Source organism: Topomyia yanbarensis, chromosome 3 (genome assembly GCF_030247195.1).
Source record: "Topomyia yanbarensis strain Yona2022 chromosome 3, ASM3024719v1, whole genome shotgun sequence".
NCBI classification, from domain to species: domain Eukaryota; kingdom Metazoa; phylum Arthropoda; class Insecta; order Diptera; family Culicidae; genus Topomyia; species Topomyia yanbarensis.
Window position 1 is genome coordinate 2,869,337 of NC_080672.1, and position 24,727 is coordinate 2,894,063.

Consider the following 24,727-nt stretch of genomic DNA (forward strand, 5'->3'; position numbering starts at 1 on the left):
CTGGGACCAATATTGCAATTTGACAACGATACCTCGATACAGTCAGTACTGTGCGTATGAGCCCCTGTACATAATTCGTCGTCGCGTGTGACAAATTTATGATTACAATATTGAAGTTGTGCCGAACGACTGCTGCGGAAAGAACCTCAAGAACGTACACGGAAAAAAATTGTTCCAAAAATCGTGAATAAAGTGCCATGAATTCTGGAACAACCACGTTTTTACGTTACGAAAACAGGACAATGAACAAAAATCATGGCTTTTATAATTATGTTCAATTTCCCTTCAGTAACGCCCGCGTTACGCTTTCATTGGTGGAAATATTTGTTTATGTTTTGTGAATTTAAGTCATGTTATCCGCCATGTCATTACCAAATCAATTTACTGTACGTGAACTAGTCCACAACTTTAAGAACATTACTTATGAAACCAAAGGTTGACTTATGATGTTATTCATAGATTTAGGAAAATTAGTTCACAAAATCAAAACTATCTAGAGACTTTCTCGTGAACTATTTCACGAAATTCACAATTTTATTCATGAATCCATACAATCCTCATGAAGTAATTCATGATTCTTAATATATTAGTCACGATCCAATATCCGTGCTAGAGAAGTAAAATCATCAAATATTATTCATGTATTCATGAACTGGTTCATGATTCCTAGTAAAATAACCACGATTTACCATTCGTGGTAGTGAAATAGTTCACGAAATCATAAAATATTATTCATGAATTCGTAAGCTCGTTCATGATTACATTTCACAATTATTTCACAACATCGTGAAATATTATTCATGGGTTCGTGAACTAATTCATGATTCCTAGTACTTGACCGAGGATCTATCTTGCGTGTTTGTGATATTTAGAAGATATCCCTAATCATTTTCAATTTCATTCAACAAAAACCTAGAGTATTATTCGTAGAATCATTTTTGTTCCATGCATTATTCCATGAAATATCATATATGTGATATATGTTTAGCTCCTAACAACCAGCAAGAGGCACGAGCAGTAGGACCTAGAACATCGTTCATTCATTCGACAAGGTTCAGTGTGCTGTCTCGAAAGAAAAAGAAAACTGCACTGAGTACAAAAAATCAATATAGAGCCACAAATCGTGTTCGTGATATAGTTCATGGAACAAGATCTCTCTTATTAGTCACACAATTAAGTTCCTGTTTATATTGTCGCGATACTCCAAGTACAAAAATCGATAATAATAAAAAAAAAATAACAGATCGCGATAAGAAGAAGAAAAATTATGAATATCATAATAAAACTGCTGATGTAATGAACATCCGTCACATAATTTCACGTGTCAAATACAAATGTGAGCTCTAGAATAAAATATCATGACAACGTGGAAAATAAATTACGAAAATCGTGACTAAGATCCTACAATCAAGAACATAAATCATTATACTCGTGACTACAATATCAAGATAACGTGAATAAAAATTACAAAAATCGTGACTAAGATCCTGTAATCATGAATATAAAACACATTACTCGTGATTAAAATACCAAAAATTGTGACTAAGATCCTGAATTCATGAACATAAACCACTCTACTAGTGACTAAAATATCACGATAACGTGAATGGAAACAGAAATAGATCCTGATATCATGAGCATGAATCACTATACTCATGATCAAAATACTACGAAATAGTAATCGAAAATCGTGACTAAGATCCTGCAATCATGAACATAAATCACGCTACTCTGACAGAAAAATCCGATTGTAAATAATATAATAATAATAAAATAAATTAATATAATAATAATAATATAATAATATAATAATATAATAAAATAGCATAACTCTAGTGATCGTATACCTGTCGTAAAGAACTCCTGGATCCATATACAACATCAGCTGGACAACTTGTGAAAGCGCTGGATACGGGAATGTCTTCCGATGCTGACTAAGTGAATGAAGTGGTTCGGAGAACGATACCTCGATACAGGCAGTACTGTGCGTACGAACTTCCGGCAATAGTCCGTCTTCGCAAGTGTCAAATTTATGATTACTTTATTGGAGTTGTGAAATTCTCCCCGAAAAACCGATAAGTGCAGTGAGAGATCGATACTAGTTTACGAGCGAAGAAAGGGACAGTGCAGTGCGGAGACAACGGTTTTGCCGTGAAACAAGATGCGTTTGGTAGTGGAAGCAGTGGGTTTTCACCTCATTACCAACGATCATCCTGGCCGTCTCTGAAGGATAAGTGATCTATTCCTCACAGCGATAGTGGCTAGTGCTTTTGGATTATTTATGGTTAGACAGGGAAGCGAAATACTACACCCTACCACACCAATAAAATCATTTACGAAACAACCAAGATTTTCAGCTAAAGGTGAATGGTACAGAACAGTGGTGAGCTTTGCTAGAACATTGTATACTACGAGGGACGTGAACAAAATGTGATAATTTTCTACCCATTGGTAATTTAAATCACTAACGGGATACAGAAGAGTCTAAAGAGAGCATATTTGTGTTCTTTAAAACTATTGGATAATAGAAAGCGACGAATGCTATGTAGCAATCGCTTTGAATTGAAAAATTCTCAATTGTCAGCAAATACTCATGATTTTCTTGAAGTCAGTAAAATCTCTGGTCCAAGGTTGCGCCAGAGGTAATAGGGTTGCCACCTCTGACGCAATCTTGGACCAGAGGTACGATTTACTACGATTACTGAAAATTACTAATAGAATATTTTCCAATATTTCTTTTCCTTTTTCAGATGATACCCAAAAACGCATACAGAAACGACTCGTACTTCAACGAACAATTCTTCTTGGCATGATACTCATAACCGTTTTTGGTTTAATGTTTGTGTTCACCATTCTCATAGGACAGCTAACAGGTAAAACCTCTTTTCCGAAGAATTTACTTACCATTCAGAATAATTAAATTATATCCTCTAGCTCCCGATCCTGTCCCACTCACCGGCAACGCATTCCAGATCACTTATCATAGGGCATTTCACTCAACGTTTGACGATTTTCCGAATGCCATTCTGGACACAGTCAAGCATCTAATCTCCAACACAATGAACACAGTCGGTTTGCACAGCAATCACAAATCCCGACGAAAACGAGACTTGGAGCGCGAGAATCGACTGGAGCTGCTGAACGATAACCAGTTGGATAAAGACGAAAAATCCGTTGAAGAAGATGATAGCCAACCGAAGTTCGTACAGGGATTCGAAGGTTTTCTCCAACGACTGGCACAAAGTAATCGACCCTTAAAAATTGTATACTCTTCCAATGGAAAAGATTTTAACAGCAACAATGATATTATTCGGGCGATGCGCCGACGAAGGAAACGAAGTGTCGAAGATGAAACATTACTACGAGAGAAACGCTACGCAATGGAGTACAAATCTCTGGAGACTGAATATTCTCGATGCAAAAAGGAAGCTCCCAACGAGAAGGAATGCGAAAAAATTTGGGAGAAACTGAAAAAGCTTTCCGCAGAAATCAACAAGAATTTCATAGAGATGACAAATTTAATACACGATTTTAAAGATAAAAGGAAACCTAATTTAGAGGATGATTTGAACGATAGTTTTCCGAGGAAAATTGATAAGAAAAAGCTAGATAAGTTTTTTGATTCCGATGAAAGTGAAGAAAGAAAAACGAAGAAAAAGGATAAACCGGAATCTAGTGCTTCCAACACGACGACCACACCAAAAATAACAACTGAAACTACATCGACAACAATAAAAATGACAACAACAAAACACCTCAAACCGAAAGAAACCACAGTCAATCCACTTCTTCACGATAAACACGGAAAAGTATCGGAATTTGAACACAACAAAATTGACGATGATGCTTGGAGCACCAAACCAATTGATCATTCAACCACTCCAATGACTCACACGATGGCGAAAAGCACGACTTCCGCTTCACAGATACTAAATAGAGCCGCCAATCACACCGAACACAATACCACGGCCATCCCGTACGACCCAGACCACCATCGCCCCATCGTCGATGAGTGTGTTAATAGTATAGACGATTTGTTGGACAATTACGTTCTCGGCTCAGGTGAACGAAAAAACCATCGAAACTGTACAAAACCTTCAACGACCGAAACACCAAAGGAACACGTAACTTCCACACCGGAAACAACGGTCGACGATCTGCACACCCATTTCGGAAGACCGACTCATCCAATCCACGAAGACTTGAGTGGTCGTTCGGCTGAGACGCAAGACATTCACGACTTCATTATGAATCGTGCGAAAAATCGCTTCCACCACAACCACGACTACGTAGATCGTTACCCAACGACCGTGGAGTCCCTGGATGCGCGAACTACTAAACAGATTGCACCGGTAGCGGCTAGTGGTCCCTTTCTGAATCTCTGCGATCAAATGCGACACCAGAACCATCAGCAAGCCCCCATTAAAACTACCGTTAGCAACCACAATAATTTCCAGGCCCAACAATTTGGAGGTATCGGACAGACTGGCTTCCCGGTTTCCGGAGAAACGTCCCACGTAAAATTCACCTCTGCCTACGGAGGATACGTACCTAATCATTTCTGTTTTTATCAAGTACCGCAGCCGTACGGATTTGCCCGGCCGATGTACGGACATCATCAACCAGGAGGTAAGTTCCAAATAAATTTATTGCGGAGCAATTAAAAATAAATCTTGTTGGCCCTCCCAAAGGACAATCATATTCCGTTCCACTTCATCTGTTGAACGACCCAAACATCGCATCGCTAATTGCACCGCGAACTGATCAGGAAGGTTCGTGACATTGTCACGGATTCGTATAATAACTCACTAAGATAATTTTCTATTTCGTTCTAGGTTTCATTAACATTCCCGCGCAACTTCAAAATCTACCGGGACGTCGAGATGCCGGTGAAGGTTCGGAACCCCAGAACGTTCAATTGATCTGCAGTATCGTAGGACAAGGATCGGTTCCCCGAACGGTTAATACCGTCACGGATCACGGCATGACAGATCATAGCTTCACGGAACATAGCGTCACGGAATCTATAACTCACACCACCCCAGTATCAATCACCACCGTATTGGGAACCAGTGGTCAAATTCCCGCCAACGACACGGAAGACCTTGACTTCCAACAGGGTCGAACTGCTGTTCGGGGACACCATTGCAGTCGCGGTTGGATGCATTGTGCCAATGGACATCAATGCGTACGGAACCAGGATTGGTGCAATGGGAAAATGGACTGTCTGGACGGAAGTGACGAAACCCATTGTCCGTGTGTAACCCGATTGAATCCGAAACGAGTCTGTGATGGTTATGTGGATTGTCCTCTCGGAGAGGACGAAATGGGTTGTTTCGGGTGTGACAAGTTTTCATTTTCTTGTTTCAATAGTGCATCTGAGTACGAAAGTGCACACAAATCGGGAGCTACGTGTTATTCGATAATCGAAAAATGTGATGGTTTTGATAATTGTTTCAACCGAAAAGACGAACAGGACTGTACAATGTTGGTTAAGGATTTGGGAAAGATTAAGGCATTTTCGGTGGGACATACTTCCGGGATTTTGCATCGCAACTATAAAGGTAAATGGTATCCGGTTTGTAATAATCCTACTGCAATGGCTAGGGATGCGTGCGAAGCTGAAGTCGGTGCCCTTGATCAGGAACCAACGATTACTCAAATGCAGGGACATCTTCCCGGGCCGTTCATTCAATCGAGCGCCAAAAGCGTACACGTCTTCCAGCCACAGTTCACGGATGGCTGTAAGGATTCGTTCAACTTTGTCAAATGTCCTCCGCCGAAGAGTGGGACATCGAAACTTAGCGAGTTCCCGAGTGTACGCATCAAGATCCCGTCGAAACAGAACGCTACCAGTGAATCGGTGGGGAGTGTACGGATTGTCGGTGGATCCGACGCTGAACCAGCTGCGTTTCCCTTTATTGTGGCAATCTTCAGGGATGGAAGGTTTCACTGTGGTGGAAGTATCTTCACCGAACATTGGGTAAGTTGAATGGCGATGTCGAAATGGATTATTTTGTTCTATGTTATTTAAGAGCTATGCTATGTTTCACAAATATGAGCGCTAGATGCTACAATGATTGATTATAGCGCACTCAGTCAGATACGGCGAGCAGAAACATGAAAAAAACTGATTGGTCTTTATTTAAATAACAATTAGCAAACGTCATACACAAATCGAAAAATTCTCGTTACAGTAACGAAGCCTTTCGTATCTCATTGAAAAAAATTATAATAATGATCTCGAACCCTAAGCTTAGCCGTTCAGAACTGAGCACCAAAATGTTAATATTAATATTAAATATTAATCTATAAAAGAACGTACGCCGATATAGTACCCAAGCCTGATTCGAATGGGACACGCAGGGATGTGATCTGAGTTTGTAAACAGCGTTGTTCAATTATATGAGATTTGCATTCACAATCAGTTAAGAAGAGATATGTTTCGTCATCTGGACTCTCACAATACGAATTCTAAGAGCAACATGCAAATAGGTTTCTTTAAATAATGGATTCTACTCTTCCGCATTTCGATGTGATACTGTTAAGGAATTCCGAGTTAGTGAAAACCGACGTACCTCGAGATTAATATCATCCATGTATACGGGAATTTTGGCTCAAACGTTATATTTGAAATTATGTCGCATGACATTCTTTATAATGATTATTTCAGCATCGGCTGAACTTCTGTATGTTATCAGTACGCCCATAATGTAGCTCCGTTTACATCTTTCATAACTGTTCCACCTAGCACACGTTTGGTCTGATGCGAGTTTGTTAAAAGTAAGTGATTATGGTGCAGTGGATAAGTAACAAAGGTGTATGAATTGATTACTTGCTTTATTGATAGCTATAGCAGCAGAACAATAATAAAAGTATACCTTTGAACATTTTATTTCACTCTAGCGTTTTATAATTTTTGTGACAAAAATATTCTAGTACCAGTATTTTACCGGTACTGAAGGCTTCAGTACCGCAGAACTGGTTCTTGCCAAAAAGGGTCGATACTATGAGCCCTAGTTACAACTCTTTCGGTATCGAATTGTTGACGCAGCAGTTCTGTAAACTGCGCAGGCCTTCTTCAACGATATTCAACCTTTCTGTATACTTCAAATGTAAGATACTTCAAAGTTTATTAAATTGAATAGCAATAACGTAGAATCACAAAACAAATATCTAAACGTTATACCTATAGACAATTATTGTCCGAGTATAGTTGCAGGTAATCAATTTTATTGCCACTCAGAGATGCCAGGTAACTTTTTGAAAAATCTGTGCTCAGCTTAGAAAAAAATCTGCGCACCGCAATTTTTAGCAGTTTCGTTCGGCTTGTAAAGCAGATGTGGCCAAAAATGTTTTTTTTTGCAGAACTAAAATTCATTAGGTGGCCTGCCTTAGTAGGAAAAATAGCAGCCTTTTGCGGTGTTTCTGGAAAGGAAAGCAATAATCCAGTATAAAGAAGTTTTTGCTATATGTTCATTAGGGTGACAATTATTTATATGAAATAAATCTCAACCAATACCACCACTAGGGCATCACAATTTTTTTTTTTTTGGAATTCTCTTTCATACTGTGACAAATGTCAAAGTTAGATCAGATACCAAATTTCCAGAGCTTTCACCATTCATTCAAATTCAATCCGAACGAACCACAATACAGTTCAGTAAAACGCTTGCCTTCACCCCAACCGAATGAATTGCCGCTATGGTGTATGTGTATGTACGAAAGTAAATACCGAAGCAACAACACGAGGAAACAGGAACGAATATATCCACACACGCTTGCATAAGCACGTATCATTATAATGATGAACAGTTGTGAGTTTCATTGAGAGAGATGATATCAGTATTCTCTTCTCTCTTGAATAGTGGTCCCTCTTTCTTCTTCTTCTTCTTCTTCTCTGGAACTGTCAGTGACAGTTCTTTTAAAGGGCAGAGTGACATCGACTATAATGCCCTGTGGTTTTTAGCGAGAGTTGTGCTATGGATTCACCGCTAGTACAAGGCTCCCTCGTTTCCCTTCACAGCAGCCATAGCCCCAACGGCGAGGCCAGTCAAGCCTCTACAGGATTAAGGTGCTAAATATCCATATTAATATTTTTAAGAAATTTGCATACTTCCAACAGGGTATCAATATTTTTGTCATTGAACAAATCAGTTAAACTACGAAATCGGCAATCGAACGAGTATTTCGATCTAGTCGTTCCAAACCTTACGCAATGCAACACAATATGCTCTCCTGTTTCGGGTTCGTTACAGATTTCACACATTTCATCATCAACTAATTTCATTTTAGCTTTCCAAAATTTTGACCAATCGTGTCCTGTGATAAGTCTATTCAGCAGCCTTACATTTTGATTACTCAAATTTTTATTAAAGTACCATGCCTCTTTATTTACTGTTTGTTGAAATTTATAAAAAGTTTTTCCTTTTTCAGATGAATAATCTCGGTACCACAGATTCGTATTTTCAATTGATTTGATCTTGAATAACCCGAAAGCGTCTGAAAGTAATATGCTATTGGACATGGTTATGGACCCGTTGATTGCTGATTTGGCAAGACTATCAGCTATTTCATTCCCTGCAATATTCGTATGGCTAGGAATCCATTGCAATGCTACATTCCATTTGGCTGCTTTCAAGAGTATGTGGTTTACAAGTTGTGGTGTTTTTCCAGATTGTTGTCCGGAATCGATAATCAAGCATGAGGATTTCGAGTCTGTATAGACTACTGCTAAATTTATTTGTTCTTCATCTATTATAGTAAGTGCCTTATCTATGGCTAAAAGTTCTGCCGTTGTGATGCATGTTTCTGTTTCCAATTTATAAGAATATCTTCTATTATTATAAGCATTGTATATTCCAATTCCACAGATTTTATCGATTTTAGAAGCATCTGTAAAAATTCTTGGTCTGTTGTTATATTTTCCGTGGAAAAGAGATAGGGTGGCTTGTTTCAGTATGACGGGATTGGTATTATTTTTTGAGGACATAACTGTGTTTAATTGTGAACAAATATTGATTTTGGGTAGTGTACTGTTGACGGTTGTAAGTGGCGATATAGATTTGAAAATTTGTTGTTCTTTAATAAAGAGTGATTCTAGATACGTTAATTTTTCGCTATCTGTTTCGTCTTTTAAAGATAATAACTGTCTTGCAACTATATTTTGGTAATTGAATGATCGGGCTATTTCTTTATATGTAACTAATTCGTGTCTATTGTTTAAATTTTCACAAGCGGCAGCGGCAATCAGGGAATTTAAGGGAGTAGTTTTGGTGCAACCGGTAATCATACGCAAGCATTGGTAATCATACGCATCATCGCCAACCAGTAGATTTGCTTTGACCCAAGAGTTGAAAAACACGATAATTTTGTTACGTCCTAGGTATTTCAGCTCAGTGTCGCGTTTCTGTATTTTTCCATTTTTCGCAGAATTGATCCAACCGAGAATTTGTTGATCCGTTTTGTATTGTCGTCCATTTCAATGTACACTCGGAACGGTGCAGCATCCTCAGCTACATACATATAGGATTCACGTGGTTGATCATCCGCCATTTTATTGGCGTCATTTTTATTCGAGACCTTTCCTTTGTCCGGGGTCAGAACGCGGTCCCCACCCGACGCCATGTTTTTTTTGTACCAAGAACTCTTTCTCTCGGCTTTTCTGTTCAATTCCCGTAAATTAAATTTGTATGCTCAATTCGCGCTTATTCTGCTCCGCAAGATAATTTTTATCCCGTAACAATTCGTTTAAATCACGACCCGAACTAAACGAGAATAAAACCGTACGCACTCGGATATCGTTCCGCTCACGACGGCGTTAACCACTCGAATGGTCCCACTTTGCTTGGTTGGTTATTTGGTGGAATTGGTTCAAGAACATACAAGCTGTTGAATCATTCAGATTCATTGTGTAATGCTGAATCTGAATATAAAATTTTTCTGGCCATATTAGCGGTTTTCAGCGTCTTTCGCTACGTCAGTTAAGAACATATGGCTTGTGGAGCGGACATTAGGCAACAGGTACCGCTTATTTGATTCTGCTGAGGTTTGAGGGGAAAAAATTTGAACTTGTGTTCACGATGCTTTATAAATTTAGGGAAATCGTGGATATTCAAAGATCGATATGCATTTTATCAGTTTTTTGGATGTTGGTTCCTCAGATGATTCAGCCCAACACATATAGGTTCAATTTTTTCTTACATTCCCAACAAACAGTTCGTGGTTTTTTAAAAGTTGCTTTATTCAGCTCTAGCTGAACATTAGAGGTGTACGTGTAATCATATATCGTTTATTCCACCCTTAAACATCCGTGATTTGGAGAATTTATTCTGCTTGTCTGAATAAGATACATTAAAGAATAATTCTTCAGTATGTATACAGCCTGAAGAAAGCCACAGTTCAGCTTCATCAATAAACCTTTTTGTTGTCGCTATTCAGCTGAGAAAATTATCATAGAAAAATTATTATGGATCCGAACCAGCAACCTGTTCAATACTAAGCACTTACCGTACTGTCTGCACCAATCTTGCATACATCGAATGCTTAAGATTTCTCCGATATACCGAAAAGTCTAGGCTGCTGAATAGAGTCTGTACAAAGACTACACTAGCCTTTTATAGATTTGAGTGAATCTAGTTGGCTTGGGTTCGAATCCCAACCTACGATAATTTTTTTATGCGATAATTTTTAGAACGTTCGGAAATTTTAAAATAGACAATTTACTAATTTCAAAAACTACTGATTGTAGACGTTTTTGTATCCAAGATGAGGACTTACGGATGTCATAAAACTTTTAGACAAGTAAAAATGAGTGTCATATGTAAATGGTGGTAACTGAATGATGGATTGAAGCCATTTATAATTCTAAGGTAGCAATCTCCTTGATTTATTTGCCATACCATTTGGCAAATGGTCCATGGAAACAATTCTGGTGTCAAAAATTGACAGCATCGTTCGAACAAAAATTTTCTCTTGTGTTCAATAGGTAAACAGACCATTTTGAATTAAAAGGTAAATTTACGTAAACAAGGGCGCGTATGATTTGGCAAGCTTTTACATTGAAAAACTGTAAATCGTTGGTTTCACATGCTGAAAACTCAGTAGATATAAAACAACAAAATAAATTTGCTGTTGTTATTGCTTCTAAACCATAATATATGAAAACATCTCGATTGGAATATACCGAAACACTTTGGAAATATACTGTTTTCTCGCTTGAAAGATTTACGAGTACAGTTGTCGCCAATGTAATAATCATATGTTATTCCAGGGATTTTATAGTCCACAGATAGGCACTTACTTCGAAATAGGAATGGGCGATATAGCAATGAATTTTTCAAAATCGATGTTGTTAACTTAAAAAAATTGATCTGGTAAAATCGATTTTTGTTTCAAAATTGTCATTGAATCGAGATTTTTTTGTTTCTTACAATCGATCTTTTTGTCTCGAAAAATCGAAAATTTGATGAGCAAGATTTATGACTCCTGATTAAATTAGATACCTACTAACGGAGTGTTTAAAATGCACGGCATATTGTGGAATATTTAATAATCAGAAAATTGCTTCGAGCTTCGTTCAAAGTTAAGCAGGAATAGTAAAATTACACATGCCTTTCAATCCTTGGGAAGAAATTAGTATCCCGCTTTAATGCTTTAGTGATCTGGACAGATTAGTTCGACGCAATTATTCCGAGCTTGGCGAATAAAGTTTTATTCGGAATATCCTCCAAATTAATCTTGACAGTTGACTGCTTTTATTCTAAGTTACCCGAGATTTTTTTTCGACCAGGCAACCAAAAATGTTTTGAAATTTTGTTAAATGGGAAAAATCACGGTATATTTTTTCCTATTCCATCAACGTTACTATCCTATGCCTATCATTCAAAATTTGTCAACTGATTAATAAAAACTTGACATAATTTAACAAATTGCATTCATTGACATTTAAATCAAACCTGATTTACGAAATTCATAGTCATTTGAAATTAAAATTAAATCTAAAACATTTTTAATGCTCGTACACGTAAATTTTTACGATTTTTTCTAGTTCTGTGTAATACTAAAAAGCCCCCCTGAGTTGAACTTGAACAACGACTGGCTTATGAATATTTTAAAATATATTGTATTCCATAAGACAAATTGTTTTTGGTTTAATAATTGAATGTCTTCCAAAACTCGTTGAAATATAATATGCAAAAGTATTATGCGTATTAATGATTTTTTCAGAATTGATAATTTACTTTTTCAAAAGTTACAAAAGTTTTTCTGTGATCGTTTTTTTTCTGGTCAAGTCTCCCCACCGCGGGGGCCTTGACCAAGGCGCGGGGAGCTTGACCAAGCGAATTTTGAAATATCAGAACAAAAAACAATGGCATATAACATGCTGTTATCTTTTCTTCCCATATTGTTGAGGTTCTTAGTACTAGTTAAAAATATAAAACGATTGTATTTCAAAAAAGCATTAGTGTATCTATCTGTGGTGTCCTTGAATAATTGAATGATTGATCCAAAAAAAAACACCATTTTCACCTAAAAAATTATTAACAAATCCATAACATTAATATGAAAATTTTGACGAAAAAATACAATCGTTCAAGGACACGGCAGTTAAATTACGAACTGTAACCCGCCAGGGTAACAATTTTGCACTGGGTGGAAATATACCCTTTTTTTGCGTATACACTCCGTAGAGTGTATTGTTTACGTAAAATTATGCTCACCGCTGTTCGGTACCGTTCACATTTAGTTGTAAATTTTTGTTCATTTTCGCGTTTGTGAACGGTTTTATTCGTACAGATAGGTTAGATAATTTTTGTTTTATGTTTGTGAATAAGTCACATAGGGCTTAGGTAGGCTACCGCTCTCCTCTTGCAAAAATTCGTGTGTACTGGTTATGCTGCTCATCGTTGACAGCTGTGCGACAAGGCGGTTGGCGGTTTGTGATAGTCGAGTGCGAGAGGCCATCGTGTTAAAGATGGACAGAAAGTGACGGACCACGGCAACGAAAAGACGTCCAGAAAATTGTTGATTTATTTCGGGACAGTTTCTCGCCACCGTAACCAACGTTCAGTGCGCGTGTGCGACGGTCGATTTCCGTCGAAAGTGCCGGCCCGTGGTCCGGGTGCTCGTTTGTATAGTGGTGCTGGATCGCCGTCGGGGGAAGCTAATCACCAAGGAGCTTTCGCTTCCCCGGCTAACCGTTAAGGATCCGACGCACCCGCCCCTCTCGCTGCAGAGGATAAGTCGAACGAGCCTTGCTCTCCTCTGCAGCTAACAGTCAACGAGAGGGAAGCAGGTAGGACAACGGCTCCACCTGGGAAGAACACTGCGGTGTCTTCTGGGATTCCTTGCGGGGAGCAAGTGAATCCGGTGATTAGTCACCAACGTCGCTAGGGAGGTTCCAACAAAGGAGCCAAGCTCACCTCCCTAGCTAATTGTCAAGGACCGCTGCCGGAGCAGCCAACGACCAAAGGAGAACGCGGCCGTTGTTGTCCCGGCCGGTCGGAGGAAACCGCCCGCCTTTCCGCCAGCAGTAGCAGATCACCAGCAGCAGCAGCAGTTGAGAGAGTAGCGGAGAATAAAAGTCGGTAAATTTAATAATTTATTTTGTTTGTTTACTTTTTTCCTTGTGAAACGAAAATCCGAAATTCTGTAGAAGCACCTAGGCCGCCCTGAAAAGAAGGGTTCGCCGGGCAAACAAGAACCCGAGTAGTGGGCAAACCCCTACTTACAGAACAAGCAAAAATAATGTTTTCAAATCGGTTGCAAACTCTTTCGGCACTCGTAGTCATCGCAAATATCGTGACAATCGCGTTTAAAGTTTCAAGTATAAGCCACACTCCGTAAGGGATCAAGATGAAAAACGAAATGGAGAAGATGAAAAATTAGCTGATGGGATCGAAACAAATATAAAAATATAAAAGAAAATTAAGTACCAAATGGAACACGTTATTAATAATTGTTGAATTTCGTGCTTATAAAAGTCTCCCCATGTTCCCTTAACCCTATTTGTATTTTCACAATTCGACAGATTCAATAGGTTGAAGACAAAACTAAAAAATATTGCGTATGAAAAGCGCACAGAACATGTACCTATCACGAATAAAAATAATAAAAGACAACAAACACATTCTCGTTATGAGCGCTGTTCGACGGGGCAGCTGGGCGGCATCATTTTTCGTACCTACATTCGCACCCAGCAAGCAAAAAGAATTTGGGTGCCTATGTACAGCTTGCTATGGAGAACGAATGATGCACAGCGGTTGATATCTCTTCGAATGGGGGAGAGAGAGAATGAGCAACGGGTACTATTACGCTATGCTCATATACCTACACTATAGAACAGCAATGATTCACCAGCCTCGGTGGTGGTGAACCAAAGCCGTCAACTCCGCAGCTCGGTGGTGAATGGTTCAATGGGTGGTATGTTCGTGAAGCGAAGAACGAATGAAGAGTGTTCGTTCTTTTTGAGCTGATCCGTTTTCCAAGCTCTGCAAATTCACATCATTTAGACCATTTTAGACCCCCGCCCACATCGCTTGAAGTTTTTGAAATTGGTACTATGGGAGAATATAAAGGAAACATATATTAAATGCTATAACTTTTGAAGTAGCACTCAGAAAACTACAATGCATACTTTTTTAAGGAAATAACCTTAGTATTTGAATGGAGACAATTCTGTTTCTCGTAAAATACGGGAAAGTGGAGTACTGGGTCATTTTATCCCCAAATTTTCTCTATTTTTAATAGTTTTTTCTGCTCATTCATATTTGCAGTTTTTCTGATGATAAAAAAGAAAACTCAGAAATCGATCGGAACCTTTACGACCTTTGTCCAAATACGAGGAGTTAGACTTATAGGGCCTTTTATCGTTAATATTAAATTTGATCGTTTTCTCGTGCAAATATCTCTATTATTGACTGCGCCGGTGGTTGAGGGGCATGTGTGACCGTTATTCCAGTTGGCCTGGGTTCAATTCCAGAAGAGGTCGTTGGGATTTTTCTGAGGTGAATAAATCTGTGATCACGTCTTCCTTCGGAAGGCAAGAGATGCCAGGTCCGTTCTCACTTTCAGCGTAGTTCGTGAGCCTGTTGAGGTTGACCCTTTCCAGAAGTTTACCAAGAGTAGGCATATAGGCCGATACTATGTTGGATCTCCTGCTGGTTTCCCTGGTTTTGGCAGCAGCACCAGCTTCTGGATCTTCCATCTGTTCGGGAAGTGTAGCATTCGTCCAGGCATTTATGTAGAACTAGTCTGAACATGTCTGAAAACGCCAGGATCTTCAGTGTCACGTTGGGGATACCGTCCGGAGCGGGGGCTTTCTTCGCCTTCAGCACTTTTCCCGTCGTAGGAGACTCGATTTACACCAGCGTTTCCACCGTCTACATCAACGTCCGGTGTAGGCGGTTATGCGGTTGGGTCGTGCTTCGGAGAAAGACCCTTCCCAATGATTTTCAGTTTGTCAGCGCACCTATAGACTGGCATCGGTGAACCTTTGAGAATGGCCCTAGGGCTTAGCGTCTGCTTTTCAACACAGCTGTTACAAGGACTTACTAACCACTATCTCGCGTTTAAAAGCGGTTCTAGCCGCCCGGATTGCCGCCTTACACTCTTCTTTGCCTGCCTCAGATCTTACTCACTGAACACGTCTTCTGGTTTTCAGACAGGCAGTCCGGTTGCTGAGCCTTTCGTTCCACCAATACGTCCGACGCCGGCAGTTCCTCGGCATTGTTACGTCACACACCCTCGTTAATGTTTCCGACAGCTCATCGGCATTCGCCATTGGAGCGGGGCTGTCAGCACGAAGTGCTTTCACAGATAGGTCCTTGTCGAAGTCCTTTATTTTCCACTTCTGCTCGCCATTCCTTACTCCGCGCGTTGCAATGCAATTCCGCCGACCAATGGTGTAGTGGATCGCCTGGTTGTCATTCACTAACTCGCCAATTCATGTTATCCATCAGCGACGCGCTGCAGAATGTTAGGTCGATGATGGATTCCCGGCCGTCTTTACGGAATGTGCTAGCGGAACCTTCGTTGCACAGCCTTACATCCAGCTTCGCCAGGGCTTCCAACAGGCTGGAACCTCTTGCGTTGATCAGCCTGCTACCCCACTCCAGGGCCCAAGCGTTAAAATCTCCTCTTATAACCATCGGAGTTCGTCCGACTAACGAGTCGGTTAGTGCGTCCAGTATCCGATTGTTCCGTTCTGATGTGCCCCGTGGGCAGCTACATGCGAATACGCCGTTGATCCTGGCGATCACAACAGTTGCTGTGCAATGCCACAATGATTGAGATCAAGCTGCGTTATCTCCACCATCATTGGCCTGTCTTCGCCTTTTTGTACTCTGGGCATAAGAAGCCTCCTGTCGTGGGGTTTATTCCGCGCTCGTTTTTGCAGAGCAAGCACTTCGGTTGCTTTGTGCAGTCTCTAGCAATGTATCCCTTCTCCCCCACATTTGCACAGATCAGATCTGTCCGAGCCTCTACAGTTTCTTGCCTGATGGCCGAAACCCAGACACCTGAAACACCTCTGCGTTTGTTTTAGCGATCAATCACAACGAGCACCAGCCATCCAATTTTGATCTTACCGATCGACAAATGCTGGTTAGCTGCGGCTGGCGGTAAGCGTATCGCTTCTGTTTGTGTTTCTGCACTCGACCACTGCTTTCCTGAACTAAAGTTCTCACGTTCGCTTCTCCTCCGACCGCTTCTGCCACGAGTTCCCGATAGGCTGAGCTCTTGATCAATGGACCTTTCTTCAGCTCGACCAGTGCCTTTCTGGTTGCGCCTGGCTCTTACCACGTTTTCCTCCAGCTTCTTCAGCTTGGGATCCTATCTGACCCTTTTGAGGATTGCAGCGTACGTCATGCTGTCGTTTGCATTAACAACTAGAGCGTCTCATCTATACCTCTCCTGGCGCGGCCGAAGGTCTTATTTCTTCTTTTTTCTTCTTTTCTTTCTGTTTTTCCTTCTCTCTTCTACGGTTTCAACAGTTTGCCATTCATTCTGCAATTGTCGGCTGTTTCGCTGTCTTTCGCCGACCGTCTTCAGCGTCTTTTCGGCGTTTTCAGCTCCCTATAGTAACGCCATCTATTCGCATTCAGCTGATACTAATCACTACATCCCTGATTTGTCCGTGCACATTGCCCTGTCTTTCGATTTCTTCGAGCCTCAGCTTCGTCACTTTAGGCAACCCAGACTGCTGGTCTTCTTGGGAAATGCTTGGTTTCGACGTGCGAACCTGAAACCCTAGCTTTCCTTGGCGTTCTATTGGTTTGTCGCTGCTCGTGCTCGGTATGGCCTCCCTGGGCTGCTCTCGCTGCTGCTGCTGTTGCAGTTGCATTTGTTGTTGCACTTGGTCGTTTTACTGGGTCGCTAGCCTCGCTAGCCTACCTTTAGCGCACGACTTTATCACACTTGCGCCGGTAATTCTATTCAAGTGTTATGGGAACGAAATGACTGAAATATCTGAAGCTAATGCCAGGGAAAACACTCTCAGGTTTGTCAGTCTCTTGGAGTGATGTCGACAGCTTACTAATAGATAGTTGCCAACAGCCATCCGTACTGAACAAGTGTTCAACACGAACTGAAAAAGAATATTCAATACCTTTTATAAGCCATAGGCACAGTTTATTTGAAATTACTTTCGAAATTACTCGAATCTGTAAATATTAGCGGTATAACTCATTTCAAATTTAAAATTGTATAATAGATGCAATAAAAAACGTCATTTCCCAGAATTTTCTTTAGTATTGTCGTTTGCGTTTAAATCTAGAGTTTGAAGTTATTTCAGTAGCACACGAATGTTCTTTTCACCGCATATTTTAATTGTGCTGAATGCTGATAAAAAATATTACAATAGAATACTTATAAGAGTTTCATGTATAAACGCCACTTCGAAATGTCGAAAAGAGAGTGTAAGATTTTGACCGTTTACGATTTTTGGTGTATCGAAATTAATTAATTAATTTTTGCACTCTATGAATAGAAAAATATTTTACAATTTTGTACTAAATTTCAAAGTACAGGTTTTTTGAATTGATAACGACAAATTTGACTTTTCACAAAAGAAACAAGTTAAAATTCATAATTTATCTGAGGTGAAGCCATCAATAAGAAACAAACTTCGTAAATTTGTAATAATGGTGATATTTATTGGTACCACCGTTTATATCTGGCCGTTCGAATGCGACAAGGTACTTTACATCGAGACGATTTTACTGAGAAAACAACCTTATTAGGGAAAGTTGTTTAATAAGCTTTTGTAATATTGTGTAGAAAAAAAAGCTGAAAATTTCTGTATTTTCTCAATCCGCAACATATAAGCCCTTAAGTATACCAATTAATATAGGAAGCCCTTTTAACATAAACTATCGCACGAATAGGAATAGATTCACCAAAATATTGGAAGAAGTCGATAAAATAACCCCTTGAAAACTACCAAAAAATTGGTGTAGTTCGATGCAATTGTAATAAAATATCCTCAGAAAATGGGATGTACCTTTCTTTCCTTCTTTATAACAAACTGAAGCTGTTAAAATATTCTCCCCTTCCCTTGATTTAGTCTGATAGCTAATTCTGATTATATAATATAAATTTCTCTTAAAGGGGCCTTCTAGCGCAAATTAAAAAAAAATGATTTTTTTATTTTTTTGCATATTTGCATTTTTGAGGAAAGAAAAATATGTTCAAGAAAGGGTTTACTCAAATTCAGCCTTGTTCGTCTGCTAAAACCCATCAAACATATTGTCATATGAGACTCACAAAATCGAGGGCTAATCAAATGGGGTCATCACTGTATTGTAATAAATAGGCAGCATTCGAAGAAGTTTCGTGTGGACGAGTGTAGAACGACTTTGTTTCTACTTACTTAGGGTCAGCGGCGTAGCTAGAAATTCGGTTTGGTGAAAATCGAACATAATCTCCAAATGGCATAATTCCGAAACCGTCGCATTTGAAGTTTTGAAATTATGGAGCATTAATTTTTCAATAAATAATAACAGAGTTTGTTCCTTTAGCGAATATGTTGAGAGTATCATTTAAAACAACTTTTTTGCCGGAATAAATACTACGTGTAGGGAGTATATCGAGTTTTAAAATGATATTTACGAAATGTTCTTTAATCTATTTTTTATCTTAAACAACTTTTTATTGCGAACTTCACAAACTCAAGCTTTAGATAAAATGTAAAATTTATTGTTTATAAATAATAGAGGATCATAAACAGTAAAATCATAATAATTTATTTAAAGGTACAAATAGCCTAAAATATGTTGATACCCTGAACACACGGAGCCTTCATGTCTTCAACAAAGTGGTTTGTAATAGCACTCCCTAAAATGTTGCTGAAGACATTAGGTCTCGAACTAGAATTGTTTGAAGAGTAAATTCTCCATAAATACTTCTTAGAGGATATAACGCCAAAGTTATTTTATCAGATGATGTGCTGTTTAACGGTTGTAAAATTCATCGAAAATACTAAACCTCCTGAATTGGCGGTTGCAAAATGATGTAATCTTGACCTTAAATTACTGTTTGCGAACATTTATTTTACCTATTCATATAATTGGTAACACAATAAAAATTAAAAGCTCATCAAAAGTTATCAACCTCTGCTAGAGTCGAACGGAAAACGCCATTTTTCATAAGTTTCACTCTACTTTCGGAAACTGTTATCCTCGTTATTAATCATATTACGTTTTCGTCTCAACTATACGCATTCCCAAAATAAAGACATGTTTAGCAAATGTTGAATGCTGTGCAATTTTTCGGTGAGCAGTTCTATGTTTCATGTTTCTGTGTTTCCAACTTCGCTTCCTATTAAAAAAAGACCCTAATCCATATTACGGTACATCCATTCAAAAGTTTAGCTCAATATGATAGGAAATCTGAGGATTATGATTGATTTCAGAACTCTGGAACGAGTGTCTATTGGAATGTTTTCAGGCAGGTATTTGATATTGATGTGATTAAACAACTGTTAGATCAAGACCAATAGATCAGTTACAGGTCAGGATCCCATTCCCACAACTTTTCAAAAGTCCTCATGGTGTTTAAAACGACGGGTTATTAATGTACTTATTTGATAATTATTATTGTAATATTGAATGAAATCAGTCAGCATCAGTGAATTATTCTCATCAATCCAATTATTTTTTTTTGGATGGGTGGCAAGGGGTTGGGTTGAATCCTGAAGTCTTCTCTTGGCTACGCCGTTGCTTGGAGTGATTTATATCGCTTTTTATTTTCCAAGATATGTTTCAGATAGATCCGATGTTTGTAACTTAGAAACTTTGCAGTCATCAGGTTCGCGCAAATGAAAATTTTTGCATCGATAAGTGATCAAGTTCCATGTAGACAACTTTGAATTGTTTGGTGGTTATTTCTAGCGATTGTAGATAGAAAAAGGAAATGCGAAATTCGTTTTAACGAAATAATACTTGGCTCATTTAAATGGATTATTACTATATTGAACAATATATAGGCGACAAAGGGTAATCCACAAACAACGAGCTATAACTTTTAAAATATTCATAATAAATATTTGATGTCTTCAGTAAAGTTATTCGCAAAAGTAATAGCTATAAATTTGCTGAAGACATCATTTCAATACAATCACTTCCAAGAAAATTTTTGAAATATCTCACTCTTAGGTGGATTAATTAGCAAAAAAATAATACCAAAAGAAAGGCCATATTACATCCTTCAAATACTCCAAAGATACTATTGACCTAAACTTAGCCGCTTTGGCGTTAAAAATAAATTGCCTGTTTTTGGTCATATTTTGTGGCTATGGGAAATGAATTGAAAATTACTGTTTCTTTAAACGGAAAACCAATGCACTTCAATAGTTTAGAACACATCGGTAAAATTGTTTTGTGGCGTATAACCTTATTTAATTAATTCTTGATCAGGCGTCTGCATTTCACGTTTAGTATACTCATGTTTCATTCGTACCAGAGATACTAAGAACTGTAGATGCCTTGTTAGTACCGAATCGAATATGGGTGTGGCTTACGCAACAACCAATTTTATCGACATAGTACAAGGTCCTCTAAACCGACGCTCTTGTTTTAGACCAAATGTTTATTTATCGGAATCACTATATGATTCACTGCGAGTCGTTTGAATGCAGCGGAGCTTCTAATTCAGGAATGTAAATACATAAAAAATGATATACCGTGTGGACCATACTTAGGCTCCAACCAGACTGGATTACTTGCTATTACGAAGTATTCAATATTTTCTGCTGTAACGGGCTCACGGACTTGTACACCAATCCATTCCAATATGAGCAAAATTCTCTGTCTTCAGTGGCAGTATCTATATTACATTTCTTGACTATAGACAATGCCATCATTAAAATAATTATAATCTTCCGCTGCTTTTTTTTTACTTCCAGATCATCACGGCAGCCCACTGCTGTGACCATCACCACACGCACTACTACGAACTTCGCGCAGGAATGCTAAGGAAGGACAGTTTCGCTCCTCAGGTGCAGATCGTCGTGGCAACAAACACTATCGTTCACCATGGTTACAGTGCGGAAAAGATGGCAAACGATATAGCCTTGATGCGTACGAACAGACCCTTCCACTATAACCGGTGGGTTCGACCGATTTCCCTACCCGACAGACACCGGACGAGCAACGATCGCGACTGGGTGTGGGGACCGAAAGCGGGAACTCTTTGCACTGTGATCGGCTGGGGTGCAATGTGGGAGCATGGAAAAGCTTGTAATAGATAATAAAGACGTCGGAAGGATATTTTTTTCTCATTCCTTTTTCCATTTCAGCTGATCATCTGAAGTACGTCACCGTGCCAGTTTTGCCAACCTGTAAGCACAAAAATGATCGTGACGGCTTGTATATCTGTGCTGGTTTATCGGAGGGTGGTCAGGATGCCTGTCAGGGTGATTCGGGAGGGCCTTTTGTCTGCCAAAGTGTTTCCAATCCACATGAATCTTATCTCGCGGGAGTGGTTAGTCACGGAGAAGGATGTGCGAGGCAGAATGAACCTGGTGTTTACACCAGAGTTGCGCTCTATCTGGACTGGATACGAAACAAAATACGAGAACGTTCCTCGGACGTGACGACATCGGTGGCATGTCCAGGTTTCCACTGTCCGTGGGGAACGGCGGTTTGTTTACCTCTGGAAAAGAGATGCGATGGTGTGGTGGATTGCCTGGGAGGTGAAGATGAAGCCAACTGCCCCATGGATAATCTTTTTGGAAGTTTTATGAATAAAACAGGAAATGTTAAGCCTTCTAGTACAACCACGACTGTTAGACCGCATTCAATGCATTCGAAACCGAGTAGCTCTACAACATTAAAACCGCCGATTCGACGGGAAAATGAAATACCACCTGGAGCACATAATACGTCGGGTCTTATAGTTTCGCCCATCGAAAGTCCATCAATAATTGTACAACCAACCACGGTCACGGCAGAATATAATTTTTCTTCGACGGTAACCTTTGAACCAAATCATATAACGACAGATTCCGCGACGCATGCGACAACAACACAAAACGAAAAAACAAGCACCACGTCAAAGAAAACAGACGTTTCCATGACGACAGTCGGGTCGACTTCAACTACAACGGAAACAACTTCCACAACACATAGTACTAGCATTCCGACACACAGTACAACCGAACAGATTCGAGAGAACAAAACGTTGCCACATTTGCATCTTGAGACTCCATCAAATTACCGTCTGCAGAACGAATCTAATGAACATCAATCAAACAGCACATTATCCCTCGTAAAAATTGACAGTGTTGGAAACTCGACTCATCATGACGGGAACGCAACAATCCATTCTAACTCTTCAGCCCACCATGACGATATGGAACCCGGTGCGTCCGATGTCATACTTTCCCACGAACCTGCCAACGAGCATCCCTTCTTCCGGCAGCTCGTCGATCTGCACGATGAAAAGTACAAACGATTGAACAGGTTCCACCTGTCAGCGCACAATTTGCACACTTCGTTGATGAACATATCGCAAGTTCAACCGTTGAACGATACACATCGGTATAAGCGGTTCGCTTGTAATAGGTAGGTTTTGAAATTGTTTAATTAATCAAAATGACCGAGCGAAACTATTGCAGAATTCGTCAGACGATCAACATCGCCCATCGGTGCGATCGAGTGATCGACTGCGAGGATGGTTCGGATGAGATTGGTTGCACCTGCCGGGACTATTTGCAGGACAAGTACGACTTTTTGATCTGTGATGGGAAGACGGACTGTTGGGATCTTACAGATGAGAAGGATTGCTGTAAGTAGATTTTTTAAAAGTGTTGCTTGCAACTGAAACAGATAATGCACACTCGGTCTCAGTTTTGCGCCTCTTTTTTTTTGTTTATTTCCGTCGGGCTCTGTCCGCACTGTATGCCAATCACCGACACCAGAGAGGTGACTCCACCATCTGGACCCTATATATCGGCCCATCAAGACATGGACCGGGACCAACGGGTTTACCTCCCTTCCGAAAGAAGACGCGACTATTGACGGCGGCGGTGGTTGAGGTTCAATCCCAGCCGAGGTCGTTGAAATTTTTCTAAGGTGAAAAAAAATCTGTAGTCACGTAATGGAAGGTAAGTAAAGCCGTTGGTCTCCCGGTCCATGAGGTGATGGATTGATATCTAGTCCAGATAGTGAAGTCACTCCTCTGGTCGTTGACTATGAAGAAGTAGAGTGCGCACTAGTATATACATAACGGTCTTTAGCAAAAACAAGTATCGGACTAACATTCCTTCCCTTTCCTTCCGCGATCTACGTTCGGGCCTACTGATTGGCCGGTATTGATAAATAAACACTTTATGATTACACCAGGAGTTGCACAATGAAAGATGTTATATCTACAGATTCCCTGTGCAACTTCAGCTAGTCCAGATCGATAACGGAGTGGTAGCCAGGTGTGGTCGCACAAGCTCAAGCGAAGGAAGACGTGACTACAGAAAAATCTCATCGACCTCGGCTGGAATTGAACCCAGGCTCACTGGGGTGAGTAGCGGTCACGCTTACCACTCAACCACAGGCTCCGTCTATGTTCGGTGAATTGTTGATTTTATTCCATCTCAACCAGATTCTCATTGACAACTGAAAGCAAATGTAACAATACACTCTAAAGAGAAACTGGGAAAAATTTGGTTCATTTCGGTCAAATGTGAAAGAAAGTTACGCAAGTTAAAAAGTGTTGCAATAATTATCGATTCACCCTTCGCGAAGTATATTAATAGATTTGAATTACCAATCCAAGTGCCGTCACGCCGTTCCTGTTATGTCCCAGACATTATCTACCCATCTTTTTGCACATACAAGTGAAACAAATATGTTTTTATGATTTGTTGCTCAACAACAACATTTTTTGCTTTGCTATCCTCTAACTTGTTTTTTAATCAATTGTGTGTTCCGTTATTTATGTTCCTTCCTTCGTATTATTTACGTTTACAATTTGCGCCGAACTCGAAGCCCGTACATAAATAAAGTCTTATGATAAAATCCACCTGTTGGTAAAAAGGATGTCGAACAAGATGCGTCATCAAAGATTTCAACTTCCAGTTTAAAATCATACAATAAATCAGAAATATTCAGCCATGACAGATATCTCGAAAGATCGCCCTGCCTAAGCAACTGATGTTACTGGCGGTGGACCTCTTACGAAGGGCTACCGCGTATACATACCCGACTACAAAGTTGAGATCGACGGTGTGTTC

General features: G+C 39.7%; 1 protein-coding gene across 1 annotated transcript in view; it reads left to right on the forward strand.

Annotated features, from left to right (window-relative positions):
* The first annotated feature begins 2,836 nt into the window (after positions 1-2,836).
* Positions 2,837-24,727, forward strand: part of LOC131693067 (serine protease nudel) — a 30,651-nt gene continuing 8,760 nt past the window's right edge. Inside the window, exons 1-7 of the mRNA XM_058980561.1 lie at positions 2,837-2,873; positions 2,935-4,629; positions 4,692-4,772; positions 4,836-5,983; positions 21,404-21,737; positions 21,797-23,063; positions 23,117-23,286. Of these exons, the coding sequence (XP_058836544.1) occupies positions 2,837-2,873; positions 2,935-4,629; positions 4,692-4,772; positions 4,836-5,983; positions 21,404-21,737; positions 21,797-23,063; positions 23,117-23,286 (4,732 nt within the window). The remainder of the gene's footprint in view (positions 2,874-2,934; positions 4,630-4,691; positions 4,773-4,835; positions 5,984-21,403; positions 21,738-21,796; positions 23,064-23,116; positions 23,287-24,727) is intronic.